We start from the raw sequence: 18816 nt of genomic DNA on the forward strand, positions 1-18816 counted from the left end.
ATAGTTTCATTCTACCCGGAGATTTGAAGCCACTTCCAATTGGGAGATATTATAAATTTAAATAGAATTAAAACAGCAACACATTGACAGCAAAGAAAAATGGAAACCAGCAGCAGAGGGAGGACTCTGCCTGATGAAATGCATAGCCTCCTTCTTCCCCTCTCCCCTTTAAAAACTTCAATTCTACAGTCAGATTTCTGGGTTTTGGTTTGGTTTTATCCAACCCTTTTTGTTTCTCTGTATTTTACATTTAAGTGACACCATCTGTTATTGTCTTCTTTCTTCTGACTTATTTCCCTTAGCATAACCTCCTCCATTTCCATCCATGTTGTCACAAATGGTGAGAGTTCATCTTCCTTTATAGCTGAATAATATTCAGTGTGTATACAGACCACATATCTTCCTAATCCGCTCATCTGTCTTGGGGCACTTAGGATGTTTCTATACCTTGTCTATTGTAAACAGTGCTGTGACGAACATAGAAGTGCATATTTCCCTTTGAAATTAGTGTTTGTACATTCTTTGGGCGGATACCTAGGAGTGGAATTGCTGGATCATATGGTAGATGTATTTTCAATATTTTGAGAAATCTCTACACTGTTTCCAAAGGGGCTGAAACAGCCTATATTTCCAAGGGTTTCTTTTTCTTCACATCTAGCCAATACTTTTTGTTGCTGTTCTTTTAGATATGGATTCTTCTCATAGGTGGTATTGCATTGTAGTTTTGATTTGCATTTCCCTGATGATTAGTGATGATGAACATTTTTTTCATGTGCCTTTTAGCCATCTATATGTATTCTTTGGAGAAGTGCCTATCTAGCTCTTCTGCACATTTTTTTGATTTGGTTATTTGTTTTCTTTTTGTTGAGTTGTATGTGTTCTTTGTAGATCTTCGATTATCAGCCCCTTGTCAAATGTGTGGCATGCAAATATTTTTTTCCATTCAGTAGGGTGTCTTTTTGTTTTAGTGGGAGTTTCTTTCATTGCACAGAAGCTTTTTAATTTGATATAGTTCCAGTTATATATATTCTCTTTGATTTCTCTTGCTGTTTGGAGACAAATTTGTAAAGACATCACTAAAGCCTATGTCATGGAGTGTCTGCCTATGTTTTCTTCTATGTATTTTATAGTTTTAGGTCTTACATCCAAGTTTTTTATCCATTTTGAGTTAATTTTTGTGTACAGTATGAGATAGTGATCTAACTTCATTCTTTCCCACGTAGCTACTCAATTTTTCCAACGGCATTTATAGAAAAGATTTTCCTTTCTCCAGTGTATATTCTTGACTCCTTTGTTGTAGATTAGCTGTCCATATAAATGTGGGTTTATTTCTGGACTCTAATTTGTATTCTGTTCCTCTGTGTGTCCACTTTTGTTCTAATACCATACTGTTCTGATCATTATTATTATAATTTTCTAAATTTATGCATGTAAGAGTCCATATCGGCCAGAGGTGTGGAGGGTGAGAGGATTCACCAGGGACTGAGTGGGGAACAGAAGCAGAACAGGTAGATTTAATGAGACATACTGCTGAGGGGGGAAGAGTGGGTGAGACAGGAGAGGTCTGCTGCACCTTGTGGGTTAGGCTCCTGGCCAGGGATCAAACTCATGCCACAGTGGCTGGCAATAGCTTATTAGCACTGAGACTTTAACCCCTGCACCACCTGTGATTGTTTTCTTGATTTCTTAGACTTGTTGCCCATGAGCACCATTTTAAAATTTAGATTGTGTTATATAGAACTCATGAAGCTAATGCAGGTATTTCTTTTTTCTGTCAGGAATCAATCTCTGCACTTGCATCTTAAGCACTATGGTGTGAATTGTGATGACTGGTTGTTACGCCTCATGTGTGGAGGAGTGGAAATCAGAACAATCTATGCTGCTCATAAACAGGCAAAGGCTTGCCTCATTTCCAGACTAAGCTGTGAACGAGCTGGGACCCGGTTTAATGTCCGAGGAACAAATGATGATGGTCACGTTGCTAATTTTGTAGAAACAGAACAGGTATGTACTGTTTTATATTGTTCAATTCATGTATTAGATGAGAGGCACAGAAAAATAATAGAATAGTCAAGTTTGATTTAATTCAGAACTCATTTTAACATCTGTAATGTCATTTTATGCTTGTTTTTCTTTTCTTTTCTTTCTTTTTTTTTTTTGACAACTTTTAAGCTTTTCCTAAGAAAGGTTTCCTTTAAATCTGTTTTAGTGTGCCTCTTCCAATAGGTAACATGGATTTCTCTAATTCCTGTGGCATTGTCAGTGACATGTTTTGTATTGAATTTTAAAATCTTCTGTTACAAATCTAGACAACTTTAAAGGTTTTTTTTTCCCCAAATCCAACTCTTAAAGGTAGATATAGGTACAATCTCAAATGAAAAGTTATGATTCTTTTAGCTATTAAACTATATAAATATAAATTCAGGCTATTTCCCCAACTCAGATATTAAAGTTAGTTTTTGAAAAACATTAAAAGCTAAAAAAAAGAATTAAATGAATCATAAAGGTATATTTGTGAAATATTGAGATTTAAAGGGATTCCTTTTTTAAAGTTGTGATTCTTCGCATATATTTTTAGTTTAATATATATAAAGAGAAGATCCATCACTAAGTGAAAAGTCAAGTTTACTGAGTGGCCTATTCTGGATATTTTGTTAGAAAAATTAGAATTTGAGAGAATGGCTGTAAGCTATACTATGTCTTCTCCGCAGAAGGGACAGCTTTGTAGGAATATTTCACACACTGCTTTTCTCTGTAGGTTGTGTACTTAGATGATGCGGTTTCTTCCTTCATACAAATCCGGGGATCTGTTCCGCTGTTCTGGGAGCAACCAGGGTTGCAGGTATGCGTCTGAAATTCAGTTTTGTTTTGATTTTTGCTTTTGGAAAATTTCCTAAATTTTTGGGATAGTTTGTTAGTTCATTTGGAGAGTTCTATTATTCAATCTAATAATATTAGCTAGATTCACAAACAAGGATCTAAGCACAGACTTCCTGGAATTGTCTTAGATATTTTCTCCTTTACAGTTTTTTGAAATATACTCAGAAATTCAACTGCTGTATTTAATATTAAATTTTTGATGTTTTCATAATATGTTGATTTTCAAAATGTCTGCAAATTTTTGTGTCAGTATCTTAGTACATAATGATTTAGTCTCAATAGGCAGAAAAATGTAATAATTAAAGCAACTGAAACTAAACTTCTCAACTTGATCTTTATCGCTATTAACCGTATGATTGTGGGCAAGTAATTTAACCCCTCCTGTCTTGGCTTCCTTTTTTTTTAAAAAAAGATTTATTTTATATCAAAATCGACAAGCAACTATGAACCAGAGACACTCTATGGTGGGTGGGGGGATGGGGAAAAAAGGGCTTGGGGTCAAAATAAGGGGGTTGTGATTGTATGGGGAATATAAAAAATAACATTTAAATAAAAAAAAAATCTCCAAAAAAAAAAGGTTTATTTTAGTTATTTATGCATATAAGAACTGGAATGTTGGCCAGAGGTATGGGGTGGGGAGTGAGAGGATTCACCAGAGACAGAGTGGGGACAGAACAGGCAGATTGACTGAAATACACTGCTGAGGGGAGCAGTGGGCGAGTCAATAGGTTTGCTGCTGCTGCTCCCTAGTGGGTCATCTCCCTGGCTGTGGATTGAACTCATGCTGCAGTGGCTGGTGATAGCTTGACAGTGGTGAGACTTTTAACCCCTGTGCCACCAGGGATGCCCTGTCTCAGCTTCTTGAAAGATGAAATGAAAAGTACTTAAAATAATCCCTGGCATGCAGTCAGTGCTGTGTAAAGGATAGCATCATTGTTAATAATGTACTTCCACTGAAATTTTACTTCATTAATTTTTAGTGACCTGTTATTGTTATCTTGAATATGTTCTCTGGCTGGAGATCAAACAAAACAACTTTCATTTGTCTTGTTGATATAAATGTATAGGGCCTCCCATGGTGGTGCAGTGGTTGAGCGCTGGGCTGCGAAGCTGCCTACAGCCACTGCAGCGATGGTTCAATCCCCGACCACTGTGAGGGTCCCACATGGTGCGACAAACCTCTCCTGCCGCGCCCTCTGCTCCCCTCAGCATTGTATTTCGTCAGTCTGTCCTGTTCCTTGCTCTGGCTCTGGTGAATTCTCTCACCCTCCTGCGCTTCTGACTGTACCCAGTGCTTGTATAAATAAAGAAGTAAATCTTTAAAAAAAAAAAAGATATAAATGTATAATCTTTAAAATAATTTTTTTCATATTAAGATCATAATATGGTATTATCCATAAGAATGTGATTTTGCACTTTATTAAAAAAATCTTTAGTCTATAAAGTAAGAGTATTAGTAGTATATTTAGGCTTCCAGTATATACTGTCAATTTTGTGCCTCATTCTATAATATTGAAAAAATGGACAGGAGAAATTCTTGCCTCCTTTCAGTTCATAGTTGGATCTCTTACATTCTAGGATAGTTATTGTGGAAAAAAATTGGAGAACATTTGAATCTTTTTAATAATACAGTTTACTCAAGACATTCCAAGAATTAACAGAGATTAATGCTCGTACTGATTTGCTAAAATTCTTGTGTTCTTCTCAAGAATAGTTTGAATTGTATGCGTCTGATCTTTGGCCTGTAGGGTTAATTTAAGTAGATATATATCTCTCCGAGTTTCTGTTGAGAAAAAATTCCAGCCTAACCCCACTTCTTCTAAACTTTCATGATAAGAGAAGGGTTTGGAGTATCTGTTTTAAGAACATTACCAAAGTCCTGTTTTGAAGCAATGTGAATGCTTTTGTTTCAGACACAGGCTTGTGTAAGAGATTTTGATAATGTATTTATCTATTAACCTCCTCTGTTATGCTTCTTCCTGTGTTATTTTATTAAGAAGTTCAGAACTACAGTGTTTGATTATTTGATAAGGCTGGATTCTGAATAGTTACATTGAGGGATCCTCCGTGGGTGGGACTTCCTTCCTACTTCTTTGTTGTCTGATCATACAGATAGTCTGGCTGGCTAATGTCACTTGATTATGAGCTGAAAACCATGGATATTTAAGTCACTTGTTTCTTGATGGAGACAGTAACTTTTCAGACTTGAGACCAATCAAAAATTCTGCTAAATTGTCCCTGAGCTGCCCTATTGTCTTGGGTTGAGGATTGAGACAGCAGTTCTCAATTATTTAGCTTAGCAGTTTCAGAGTCAGCCTTTCTTTTACTAGAAATAGATTTACTTCATGACTGTCTTTTACAGCAAAGCATTTTCTCCACCATTCTGAAAGAGTTTGTAATAAAGGAATAAAATATTTAATTGATTTTAACTGAAAAATGGATATTGGTTTTCAAAAATAAAAATATTAAGTCTTAAAATTTAATTTTCCAATAAAAGACAAAAAAGGACATTTGGCTTGGAGTGGCTATAAATGGTTGCTAGGTGTCCTGTGTCTTCTTGGGTCTGGAATTCAGTTTTGGGGACTCTAGAAGTTAGTATTGTCTGGTGAGCTATTCCAAGTCAGAAGTCACTAACAGAGAATCCTTAGACGGTTGGCCCTTGACTGCCCTCTTCTCCATGATGATTATTTCTGAGGGTTGTCAAAGAAAAGATTTTAAAGGAATCATCTGAACTGATCCTAAAATGTAGGTTCATGGCCTTCACTTCCCATCTTCTGAATAGAATCTCTTATAATGAAGCCAGGAACCTGCATTTTTAACCAAGTTCTCTGCCACTCAAATTTGAGCACTTTTGTTGTACAGGAACTTACCCTAGTGATGTTGAGGTAGATCCAACAGCCAGTCCTGAGTCAGCAACAGGTGGTCTTGTGACAGCCTCGGCTTTCTCCTAGGCCTTGGTACTGTCCCTTTTTTCTGTCTCCACTCCTGTCCTCCTGCGTAAGGTTTTCATAATTTCTTCTTTCCTGAAAGATTCTCAGAGATTTCTAACAATATTTCTCCTAGTATTTTAGATGTTCTTTCCACTGTTGATATATTTTGCTTATCAGATTTATTAAACTCCCATTTCTTTATGATCTGGAATATTGTCAGAAAATGATGTTCCATAACACCTTAACTATATGTTTGGTTTTTTTTTAATAGAGGCATGTTTTATTTATTTATTTGTTTGTTTGCTTGTTTATACATGCACTGGGTATAGTCAGAAGCGCTGGAGGGTGAGAGAATTCACCAGAGCCAGAGCAAGGAGCAGAACAGGCAGAAGGACCGAGGTACACTGCTGAGGGGAGCAGCGGGCGGCAGGAGAGGTCTGCGCGCCATGTGGGACCCTCCTCCAGTGGCCGGGGAGCAGCCCGGGATCGAACCGGAGCGGCAGAGGCCGCGGGCAGCTTCGCAACCCAGCGCTCAACCGCTGCGCCACCGGGGAGGCCCTATATGTTTCTTAAAGAATATCTTTTGGGGCCTCCCCGGTGGCGCAGCGGTAGAGCACTGGGCCCCGGCTGCTTCCCGGCCACCGGAGGAGGATCCCACATGGCGCGCAGACCTCTCCTGCCGCCCGCTGCTCCCCTCAGCAGTGTACCTCGGTCCTTCTGCCTGCTCTGCTCCCCGCTCCTGCTCTGGTGAATTTTCTCACCCTCCCGCACTTCTGACTGTACCCAGTGCTTGCATAAATAAATAAAAATAAATCTTAAAAAAAAAAAAAAGCAAACATTGTACAAAAAAAAAAAAATATCTTTTGATGAAGTCTTCTTTTTTTTAATTGGGTAAATTTGTGGTTATTGAAAGCCTTACAACTTTCTGGAGTGTACTTTCATCACAACTGTCATAGCAATTCTTTTATTTGGACTTTTTTTCTTTAACATTGAATAATAAGGGGCCTCCCCGGTGGCGCAGCGGTTGAGCTCTGGGTTGCGAAGCTGCCTGCGGCCTCTGCGGCGCCGGTACGATCCCCGGCTGCTCCCCGGCCCCCTGAGGAGGATCCCACATGGTGCGCAGACCTCTCCTGCCACCTGCTGCTCCCCTCAGCAGTATACTTCAGTCCTTCTGCCTGCTCTGCTCCCCACTCTGGCTCTGGTGAATTCTCTCACCCTCCCGCGCTTCTGACTGTACCCAGTGCATGTATAAACAAAACAAATAAACAAATATAATAAATAAATAAATAAAAACATGCCTCTATAAAAAAAAAACATTGAATAATAAAACCCCGTCTAACCACTGCTTTGTTGTGAAAGTTATGATATGTAGCTAGTTGCATATATATTACATCTGTCTAATACATATATAATAGTCTTATAAAGACTATTAAGCCCTAAAAAATAAAATTGACTATAGATGTGACATTAGCCAAATCAATTTCTTATTAAAAGGAAAAAGCATTAAAGGGAGAATCTATTGATTACCATGAGAGTAAATAGATTGTCTCACCAGAACAGAATAGAGAATGATTAATGAATGATAAAACTGTTCATTCAATCTTGGAATTGGATGAGCACATTGGCACTTATTTTCTGGTTTTATTTGTAGAACTGCATAATGATTTGGCATCTTTCCTCCCACACCTCCTATAAAGTCGTTTGTTCACAGATTAGCAAGAATGATTCTGAGGAACTTTGATCCCAAAGGCTCAGAGAGAAATGTTTGAAAGTAAAGCTTGGGAAGTAATCTGGTCTCAGCTTTATATTGGCTTCTGTTTCAGCTTTCTCCATTCTGCCCCATCTCTCTGCCCCTGCCCAATATGAGGAAAGAAAAACTATAATGAAATACAATAGGTAGATATTTTCCTTCTTTTTTTAAAAAGAAGTTATGGTTACTAGTACATTTTCTTTTAAAGATTTATTTATTTATGCATGCAAGAACTGGGATGTAAGCCAGAGGTACAGGGGGTGAGAGCATTCACCAGAGACAGAGTGGGGAGCAGAACAAGCAAATCTGCTGAAATACACTGCTGAGGGGAACAGTGGTGAGAGACAGGAGCAGTCTAATGCGCCATGTGGGTTGCTCCCTGGCCAGCCAGGATCGAGTGGATGCTCCAGTAGCTTGCAGTAGCTTGATATTGCTGTCTTTAACCCCTGTGCCACCAGGGAGGCCTTATTTTCCTTCTTGTTTAATTCTCTTAACCCAAATTTTCTGATTCTGCAAAATGTGCTATTACTGTACTTGTACGACTGACATATTGACTTGGGACATGTTTTTCCAGGAACAAGAATTTTGATTTATTGGGTCTCTGGGCAAAGACATTGACTATGCAGCAAAACAGAGAAAAACAGTACATAGGCATTGCACTTGTAGATAGCTGGAGGAAATAGGAATTTAGGTCTCTGGAAATTGAGTCTAATTTGGAATTAGTTATATTGACCTATGAAAACAGGTTATTTCACTGTCTGCATTTCAGTTTGTTTATTGCCCAAATGGAAATAATATCTGTTAACTTACATAGGGCTTACAGTTTGAGCTTAAAACAGGTAATTATATAAAGAACTCTTAAAAATCTTTCATAAATAAAAATCCCTGTTAGTTTGCCAAGTGTGAGGTCATGGTTTCACAAATAAAAGAGAATGTCTTTAGTCTATGTACTGGCTTTTGTTGTGATTAGACATATATTTCTTGTTCTAGGTGGGATCTCATCGTGTCCGTATGTCAAGGGGATTTGAAGCCAATGCACCTGCTTTTGATAGGTGAGACTGATTGCTTTCACACAGTGCTATAAGTTTTGATATTGTCAAACAGTGAGATTAGTTGTAATTATATTTACTGAATCATTTCAGCCTTTTCAGTTCTGCATAAAATTTCTCCTGACTTCTAATTTGACTAGAAACAGTGGCACTTAGCATTATGTACCACTCCTAGGGATGGTAGCACTAGGTGTGTGGTGCTTGATCTCTTGGCCTAAGGCCACATCCTTGGGTGCACGGTTCAATATGGTAGCCACCAACCCCATGTAACTAGTGAGCACTTGAAATGGGACTAGTCCATGTACTGTACTCACTGAATTTCAAAGACAAAGCAAAAAAAAAAAAAAAGCTAAATATCTTTTTAATATTTGTTTTGCATCGACTACATGTTGAAATGGTATTTTAGCTGTATTGGATTAAATAAAATACATGTAAATTAATGTTATCTGTTTGATTTTACTTTTTTAAATGTGACATCTAGAAAATTTTTAATCATATCTGTGACCCGTGTCATATTTCCTTCAATGGCCTTGATCTAGAGCCTCTGGAAGAGTCAGAAACTGGAGAGAAAAACAGACTCATAATGAGATCCAGTTTTTTGTAAGGCTAGAACCATTAAGGAGGTCACCCTAAATCTCACGGTTTGCCTGATGCATGAGGTGCAGCCCTGCACCCTTGCCCTAGCCACCTTCCCCCCAGGGCAGATGGCTCTGTGTGCTTTGTGCCTGTCTAGCACCAGCCTCAAAGAGTGGTAAGAGAGCCCAACTCTGGCAGCTCCAGCATAGGTGGGAGTCTCAGCGTTGATGAGTCAGAGAGGAAATTGCATTAGCTGAGTTTTCATAAATTCACTGCTTCAAGATCATGTGGAGTCAGTTTGTATCCAGCTTTGCTAATCTATGAATTTAAAATACTGCCACTGTTGAATAATGGATTCTTCTTATGGAAAAAAAATTTTGGCTTATCATTTGACATTTGCTTATATTCTTTCTTTAACAGGCATTTTAGAACTCTTAAGAATTTATATGGCAAACAAATAGTAGTAAATTTGCTTGGATCTAAGGAAGGTGAACATATGCTAAGTAAAGCTTTCCAGGTAAGAATGATCTTCTCTTCTGGACCCACAGACATCTAGAATAGTATTAATACGTAAAAAAACACATTACTGTAATCAAATTCTTTAGGAAAGTAAATTTCTTCTTGGAAAAAGATTGGATACTTGTTGGTACCTTTAACTCCAAAGGCTTTTAGGAAATAGTTTAGGGTAATGTTGCTGAAACTGGGATATGGAAAGCTTTTAAGGCGTTTGACACTGTTTTCTACTTGCCTCGTTTATGTTGTAGAGAAGTAGAATGCTCTTATCCCCCCAGAATGTTCATCTGTCACTGGTTGAAAAATACCAGGCAGTTTCCTCTTTCATCTATTCATTGCCTTGCCTAGTTCCTAGAAACCATGGTGATTGTTTTAAATCTATGAAATGGTGGCTCATGCAAATATAAGACTAGACCTTCTTGTATTGATGAGAGAAAACTTGAGAATTTCACATAAAAAAGAACTGCTGAAAATGACATCTAAAGAACAAATATTCTTCATAAATGTTTATTGAATTAGTAATAAATTAATATAAATTATGCTGTTGCATAAGAATATAATCTTAAACAAAATGATTTGAAAACATTTTCTAAACTTCAGGGTAATGAAGTTTAGAGTTATTTGGATATTTTGTTTTAACCTTGTGAAACAAATATTGTTTATAAGCAGATCATACTTTACAGAGTGACTTTTTATGTATTGAATGAAGGTTTAAGAAGGAAAATTTTAATCTTTCATATGTTCTGTCTTAGATTGTTACTTTATTCTGAGATTCTATAATTGATATTAACATTTACTAAATATAGTAAAAAAAAATGAAGTTTGGAAAATAATTTTTCATTTTATAAACCAGATGAGAATATTTAAGTCCTGGGGTATGAATCATGTCACCTAACCTCTCAGGGTTAGCATATAGGATTTTTGTGGGTTTTTTTAAAGATTTATTTATTTATGCACACAAGAAATGGGGTGTAGGCCAGAGGTGTGGGGGCAGCGCGGAGAGGATTCACCAGAGACAGAGTGGGGAGCAGAACAGGTGGATTGACTGAAATACACTGCTGAGGGGAGCAGTGGGCAAGTCAGGAGAGGTCTGCTGCACCATGTGGGTCACCTCCCTGGGCGGGTATCATACTGCTATGGATTGCTTCATAGTGCTGACGCTTAATCCCTTGTGCCACTAAGGAGGCCCAGCAAATAGGATTTTAATGAAAAAGATACCATTGGACATCAGGAGATAATTTTCTGTTTTACTGCCAATATGGGTGAGAACTTTGCAAGATTAAGAATCCAGGGGATCATGCTGAGGTTTTAATTTAAATCGTAAGGTTCCATTCAGAACATTACATTGATCAGATTATATTTTAACATTTAACATAACATGACATTTAGATGAATATTTGGCTTCTTACTTGCAGAGTCATTTGAAAGCTTCTGAACATGCCACTGATATCCAGATGGTGAATTTTGACTATCATCAAATGGTTAAAGGAGGGAAGGCAGAAAAATTACATAGCATTCTTAAGCCACAAGTCCAGAAGTTTCTAGATTATGGATTTTTTTATTTCAATGGAAGTGAAGTTCAAAGGTTTGACTGCTATGTCTCTTTTTTTAAACTAGAACTTTGCTGTAATTTAAAGGTTATTCTTAATATTGAATGGTTAAATTTCTTCAATTTGACATTTATAGTTAAATGAATTATCTTTATGATACTTGATATTGTTTTGTTTTTCTTTCTTTAGAATGCAGCAAAAAAAATAGCTTATATTATTGAGCACATAATATAGGCTAGGCAGTATACCTGTACATATATCAGAAACAATTGTAGTTAGAGATTCTGTTATTATCTCCACTAACATTTGGGAAATTGAGGCATAGCCATTAATTACCCAGGGCATATAACTAGGAGTTATTGAGCTAAGATTCATCTGACTTCAGATCTCTTGCTTTTTGATATCTATGAGACTATTTCACATCTCTCATAAAACTAGTATTTTAATATGTCTTGACCTCAGTCAGGACTGTTAAGTGCAGATACATTAAAATGCATTGGTAGTCTGCTTTACTATAACTTAAATCTTCAGGTTTTGCTTAGGACATACAGGAGAAAAGTACTGAAAATTTTAAGTTCAGAATATAAGTTGAGGTAAACTAATAGAGGAAGGTCAAATTTTTAGTTTTTTCAGTTTGTACAGTATTTAGTACAAATGTCATAGCCATTTTATAGAGTATTTAATAGAGATAACAGATCTTAAATGCTTAAAATTCTTTCCATAAATATTTGATTATATTTTGTGTGCAAAGAACTATGAGGTAATAAACCTAGTTAAAAATAAGTGGGTATGAATGAGTAGATAGATATGTGCTAAAGAATATATGGGGGAAAATAGTAACAGTTGTAGAGTCTAGATGGTGGGTATTTGGATGTTCACTGCAAAACATTTTCATCTTTTTTGTGGGCTTGCTAATTGTAATAGAAAATGTTGTAAATAGTAAAATGTTGGGGATAGTAAACGGATGCTACATTTTAATCACCTTAGTTTTTCTCACTGTTGTTTCTGTTTGACTTTACTGAATTTGTTACAGATGCCAGAGTGGTACAGTTAGAACAAACTGCTTGGATTGTCTTGACAGAACAAATAGTGTGCAGGCTTTCTTTGGCTTAGAGGTAAAACAAAAATCAAAATTTATGTGTAGGAGACTTGTATCAAATGATGCCTCCTTTAGAGTTTTTGTAATATTGTTTCTCATTTGTTTTCACAGAATAAAATTATGCTTCATTAAAGATGAGCTCTGCTTCTCTTCTAGTGTTTTTTGGGGGGAGAGGGGAGGGGGCATTCCCTTTTCATTTAAAGTTTCCATTACCTGTTCAAAGTTCTCTCTTTAGGTAGCTATTTCCTGCTACTGTTCCTTAAATTTCCCTTTTAAAAAACCTCTGTTTATGCTATTCCAATAATTGCTTCTTTTCGTTATATTTTACACTTGATCTTAGCCAAAAGGCCAAGAAGCAATCTTTTGGTTATATTTTAGAAGAAAAATTGTACGTGTGTGTGTATGTACGTGACCTTCATGCTCTGCATTGTCTTTTAAAAGTCTCTTAGGAATTGGGAAGGATCTGTTTTCACATGTACAGTATTACAGGGTTGTATTTTTGACAGTCTTGTACCCATTGCAGTTTATATGGCATTTCAAATCAATAACTCTGAAAAACCTGAGATGAGCATGCCATTGTTAGTGAGAATAAAAGATAATGAGATTCAACTTCTCTGAAAGGTTTTTTCTTTACCACTTATCTACCAAATTCAGTCTAATGTAGACATAGTCTAAACTATTTGGCAAACTATGGCAGTGCTGAGCTTTCTAAACTTTCTTATGCAATAATTAGCTTCATAGGGCTATGGTGTGTCTTTATTTAGCACTATGGACAATTAGTGTCATTCTAAACACTATGAAAAATAGGAGCAGGAAGTAATATTTTCCTGTTTCCTCTAGTTAATGATCTTCAATTTGGCCAGAATATTGGTTAATTACTCTGCAGCTGAGGCTCTTTCTAGCTCAAAATGAAAGTATGGTTTATAGAATACTGCAGAAATATAATTTCTTTGTAACTAAATAAATTTGCTGCTTTGCCTGTCATGAAATCTGTCATTAAGGTCTATCATTACAATTTATTTAGAAAATATAACAGAGACAACAGAAGTGAAAGCAGGCATTTGGTCATTTGGATGGTTTTTAATCACATGTCTTGGACTTATTCCAAGTCTTTTTTAAGCGGTCTTTTACATTTTCATAGATTCTGAAAGTAAGCTTATTGAAATACTTGAAGTCTTCAGTAAATGAATGACACGTGTCAGTTTTCAGGAGTTGATTAAGCATCTGACTATACAAAATTGGCAGTTGGTGGGAGAAAACTCCCTATTAGTTGGTTGACAGGCTTCAAAATTTACTGCTGAACTAGGTAAAACTAAATTAGTAGCAAAGACCAGTTGTGCCCAACTCTTCAAAGAGAGGGAGGTATAAATGATAAAGGAAGTTGTGGGGACTTATTTTGATTTATTCTCTATGATAGCTTTTTTTTTTTTTTAAAGATTTATTTATTTATTTATACAAGCACTGGGTATAGTCAGAAGCACAAGAGGGTGAGAGAATTCACCAGAGCCAGAGCAGGGAGCAGAACAGGCAGAAGGACCAAAGTACACTGCTGAGGGGAGCAGCGGGCGGCAGGAGGGGTCTGCGCGCCATGTGGGACCCTCGCCTGGAGGCCGGTAATCGAACCAGTGCTGCAGAGGCTGCGGGCAGCTTCGCAACCCAGCGCTCAACCGCTGCACCACCGGGAAGACCCCCCCCCTTTTTTTTTTAAGATTTATTTATTTATGCATACCAGAGCTGGGGTACAGGCCAGAGATGCAGGGGGTGAGAGAATTCACTAGAGACAGAGTGGAGAACAGAATAGACAGACAAACTGAAACACACTGCTGAGGGGAGCAGCGGGGAGACAGGAGAGGTCTGCTGTGCCATGTGGGTTGCTCCCTGGCCATCCAGGGATCAAACTCATGCTGCAGAGGCTGCAGCTTGCTTCATAGTGTGGTGTAAAACCCCTTGCGCCACCAGGGAGGCCCCTGTTATTTTAGTTCTTGATGCATCTATAGATACAGATAATTGCCACACAGAGAGAGAAAAATTAAAAAATGAAATAAACACAAATGGGATGGAGTTAAGTAAAACCACAAGACATAAATTATGACTGGATTCGAAGAGAAATAGACTTGATAAAAAAATTATACATTGCTTTGACTCTAAAGACGAATAATTTTTCTAAGCACTTTATCTGTAATGGAGTCATTGTGGTGGCCCAAAGATTCTTATATTCCTTGCATTCTCTGTTCTTTCTCATTTTCCCTGTATGTCTTATCAATATAGATTTTATGCATAAAAGTTGTATATTTAGATATATGGCCTTTTTTTGTTCTGACAATTCAAGAACAACTCTACTTTTCTCATAATTGCTTCACCATAAATACTCAAATGTATAGAACCAAATTAGAGAATATTATCTATATATATTTAGATAAACTAGGTAATTTTTATTATTTTTTTCCTCCTACTATACATTTTGCTGAGTAATTCGTTCTTCTAGTTAAATGAGTAATCTGATTTATAGGGATATTTAATAAGATTAATTTTATTGTTTAAACAGAAAGAAGTTCTTATTGCTGCAAGGGATTATTAAGTTATTTGTAAGATTCATTAATTTGATACTTAGTTTCAAAATTGAAATGGTGGGAAATAACACAGATAACCTAATAAACTTACGTTGTCAGAATACAGCTCCTGATAGTCTTATAAGTAAATATTTGGTTTGGTTCTTGTAGTTCTTAAAAAGTAAAATCATAATTGATGTAGTAAATGTACTGAAGGCAGTTTCTGTTTTACTATTACAGATGCTAGCTAAACAGTTGGAAGCTCTGGGCTTAGCTGAAAAACCTCAGTTGGTGACCCGTTTTCAAGAAGTGTTTCGGTCAATGTGGTCTGTGAATGGTGACTCGATCAGTAAGATATATGCAGGCACTGGTGCCCTGGAAGGAAAAGCAAAGGTGGGTCTACAGCTATGTAACGTCACAGAAGATTCTGTTTCTTCTTTTAAGAAAGATTTTAAGTGGTCTCTTTTTAATTTATTTTTTAGGTACCTGTTTGAGAATTCTGTTTTATTGTGCTTTCATGTCCTCTTTAACTTAGTAGATACTGTAGTAGATATTGACAATTGACTGCAAAATTGTTTTACTTCCCTGGGTGTGGGGTGTGTGTATTCATGACATGTTATCATTTAGTGGTAATCCACTAAGCGTGTGTGTGTGTATGATTTTCCCTTGTATATCTGTTTTACTTTTTATATTGTTTAATTCGGTTATAAATATTGTGTTTTTTAAAATTACAGGCCTCCTCATAAAGGGTTCTATGTCATTTAATTGTCCCCAGCATTTGACACAGTATTTAATAGATGTATGACATATACTAGATGGAAAAATAAGTCAGTGGACCATGTATTCAATACCAACTATGAAAGCTACAGTATTAGGGCTTGAATGTTAAGTTTTTATTCTTTTCCTTATATTACCCTGAGAAGGAGGCTATCAAAATGTGCAAAAAAAAAATGTGAGATATGTACTTACAATTTTGTACTTCAAACTTAACTTTTTAATTGCTGATACTATCTATAGAATGCTTTCTGATCTAGTCTTTGGCCCTTATTGAGGGACTTTGAAAGCATGCATAATATCTTTTCATTATTTTATACATTTAAATATTGACTTTTTAAGGCTTCTGGCTTTAATTGAATTTATTAACGTTTCAATTCTCTGCAGTTCCTGAAATCACCACAGGAACAGAAGGAACAACACTTTCACAGTTCCTATTCAGCCTCTTTAGTATAGTGATAATTATATCTAGGTCTTCTTTTAATTTCCAAATCTTCTTCCTCTTTCCTGTCTCATAAACTGCTATGCATCCTTTCAGAAGTATTGATCTTACCTGCAGAATTTCTTTTGTTCATCACATAGAAACAACTTGTATTGACATATACAAATACTTACTTCTAAAATGGTCCCTATTTTTAAAAGCCTGAAATTGTTAAACTTAATAGCAAACTTAATTGTTAAACTAAATAGCAAACCTAATTCTTGCTGTTAAAACCTTATTTTCTAGAACCACTGCTTAAAATATTTTTATGTTCTTTTACCTTTTTGTTTTAATGGTGACTAAGACAATACATGTCAGAGGTTGCATATATTTTCAGTGGTCTTTGGTCTCTCTTATGTAATACATAATGAAATTTTGTATTATTACATCTACTAATCTGAATTGAACTAAAATCTAACTTCTGAACTGCTCTTTCTTTTCCTTTCTCTGGGTTCCTTTTGATTAATTGCCTGATATGTGAATGGTGAGTGTCTTTTCAAATGTCATTTGTCTATATTATTATATGGAAGGAAATAACATTTTAAGCCTTAAGTTAAAGGAATAAAAAAATACATATTACAAATCAAAGTTTTTTTCTAAAAGAGTTTTTTAAAACAATCATCCAAATCTGTAAAATCAGAATAAATCTTTATGGTAACTAACATGCCTAAGGAAAATAAGTATTCATAAAGGTTATAATTAACTTACTGTAGGAATTGGCATGTTTATTATTTTTACGTAGACAATAAAATGGCTTAAAATAAATAAACTGTAGTTTACATGTAATATTTATGAACTGTAATTTGAAATTTTTTTTACACTAGCCTTTCATTCTTTTAGTTTTGACTAATAAAAGTTATTGGGGAGCATTTTCCTGCTATGTACTTTGAAGTTTTTCTAAGAACACATAAGTATAGTGTATCCTTCTTTTTCTCCCCTGCTTCTCCCTATCTCATCCCAAGTCTGTAAGTTAGGATGTAAGAAAGTAATTTCCTTGCTTTAAATAAAATTCCCTCCATTTATTTTCGTTATAGTAAACAGTTTTCCACATTTACTGCTCTGGGTGTCATTATTGGGTGCAGTTGTGAGACTGAGCTTTTTCCATCATTTGTGCACAGCTGTTATCTAAAAGATGAAAAGGAACAGTGGCATCTTGAGTCATTTTAATGAGATGGTTAAATATTAAAAATGGAAGTATTGGGTTCTTTATATTATAGTAAAATCATATAAAACTGATTTCAAGTTTCAAAATGCCCACTGGGTAAAATCAACAATATTTAGAATGAAAATCCTTGCTCCTTCCTTCCCCAACAGGCTGGAAAGTTGAAAGATGGTGCACGTTCTGTTACCAGAACAATTCAGAATAACTTCTTTGACAGCTCCAAGCAAGAGGCCATTGATGTTCTGCTCCTGGGAAACACTCTAAACAGTGACTTAGCTGACAAAGCTCGGGCACTTTTAACTACTGGAAGTTTGCGTGGTATGTGTGCTTACTTTATATTTTACTTAGTTTATACTGTTTATAATCCTTCTAAAAGTCTAAGAGGTAAATGTAAGCTTTATTGCATAAAGTTTAGATTGAGTTGATTAATATAATTTGGAAGGAATTTCATATGGTTGTAATTTTTAAAAATTGTATATTTAAAATGTTTATACCATCAGTGGTATTGAGTCATAAACAGAGGCTCATGCATGTATTCTTTTTTAATCTTTTTATTGAGGAGGTAAATTGTTTAAGTATTGCTGACTACATAAGGCAGGGTTTCATAGAATATTCAGCGAGTACTTTTAATAGAACATTCAACAACCTAATTATGTAGTAAACAAATGCTTTGTTGAAAAAGCAATACCAGTATTGCTTATTTTGCTAATTGCTACCCCAAAAGCTTTTATAATGTCATCTTTTTAGTTGCTGTTGTTCGAAGAAACACTAAATCATATTAATTAATAATTTTAAATATTGCTTATTATTAGATGCTCACTATTCCATATTTTAATATTTGATATAAATATACAGCTTTCAGGGCAGCTTTTTGTCTTTAAGCATATCAGCTATTAAAATCAAAGCAATTCGAGCTCATATTGGTTAAGCATATGTAAGTAGTATTATGCATGATGGAAAAACTTAACAGTCATTATATATAGCTCAATAAATAAGATTTCCTTAATTCTATTTTTTTTCTATTTTGACTTTTCATCACCCTGAACATTTTAATTTCTTGTTATCCCCAAACCAGACCTTTCAGTTTTCCCTGTTCAAGAAGGAGAAATTGTTCCTCATCAAGTAATGTACTCTTGGACAATTATGTGACCAATTAGGTCATCATGGAATCTTTCTGAATTCCACATGGCGGTGAAGGTAGTCAGTTGCAGTCAGCTTCCCTGGGATCTATAAGTAGGTTGGGGGACTGAGCCCTACCAAAGCTCTAAAAACCAAGATCCAATCTTAGCTACAACTTGTCACTTCAAGCTTTCTTCTGGCTTCCAACAGTAGTGATTTGACTGGTTTGCATCCTATCACCTCTTTCCACTTGTGCCCACTTTGACATGGAGGTATTATTAAGCCATAATTGAAAGTAAGCAACTGAAGAAGAAAGAAACCTAAGAATTCCCAAACTTAATCATCAGTTTTATAGTTTTCACATTTTAAATCTGTTAGTAACAT

At 35.8% G+C, this 18816-nt stretch overlaps 1 protein-coding gene across 5 annotated transcripts in view; it reads left to right on the plus strand.

Annotated features, from left to right (window-relative positions):
- SYNJ1 (synaptojanin 1) overlaps window positions 1-18816 on the plus strand; it is a 75619-nt gene that overhangs the window by 19282 nt on the left and 37521 nt on the right. For 4 of the 5 annotated variants that reach the window (XM_037525022.2, XM_037525024.2, XM_037525026.2 and 1 more), the window contains exons 5-12: window positions 1779-2004; window positions 2759-2842; window positions 8551-8612; window positions 9606-9702; window positions 11114-11283; window positions 12282-12363; window positions 15137-15289; window positions 17466-17631. In XM_037525022.2, coding sequence (XP_037380919.1) covers window positions 1779-2004; window positions 2759-2842; window positions 8551-8612; window positions 9606-9702; window positions 11114-11283; window positions 12282-12363; window positions 15137-15289; window positions 17466-17631 — 1040 coding nt within the window. The remainder of the gene's footprint in view (window positions 1-1778; window positions 2005-2758; window positions 2843-8550; window positions 8613-9605; window positions 9703-11113; window positions 11284-12281; window positions 12364-15136; window positions 15290-17465; window positions 17632-18816) is intronic. The other variant, XM_037525023.2, reaches the window with a different exon arrangement.

This window comes from Talpa occidentalis, unplaced genomic scaffold (assembly GCF_014898055.3).
Source record: "Talpa occidentalis isolate TD23 unplaced genomic scaffold, MPIMG_talOcc4v2.1 talOcc4.4, whole genome shotgun sequence".
In the NCBI taxonomy this organism is placed as follows: Eukaryota; Metazoa; Chordata; class Mammalia; order Eulipotyphla; family Talpidae; genus Talpa; species Talpa occidentalis.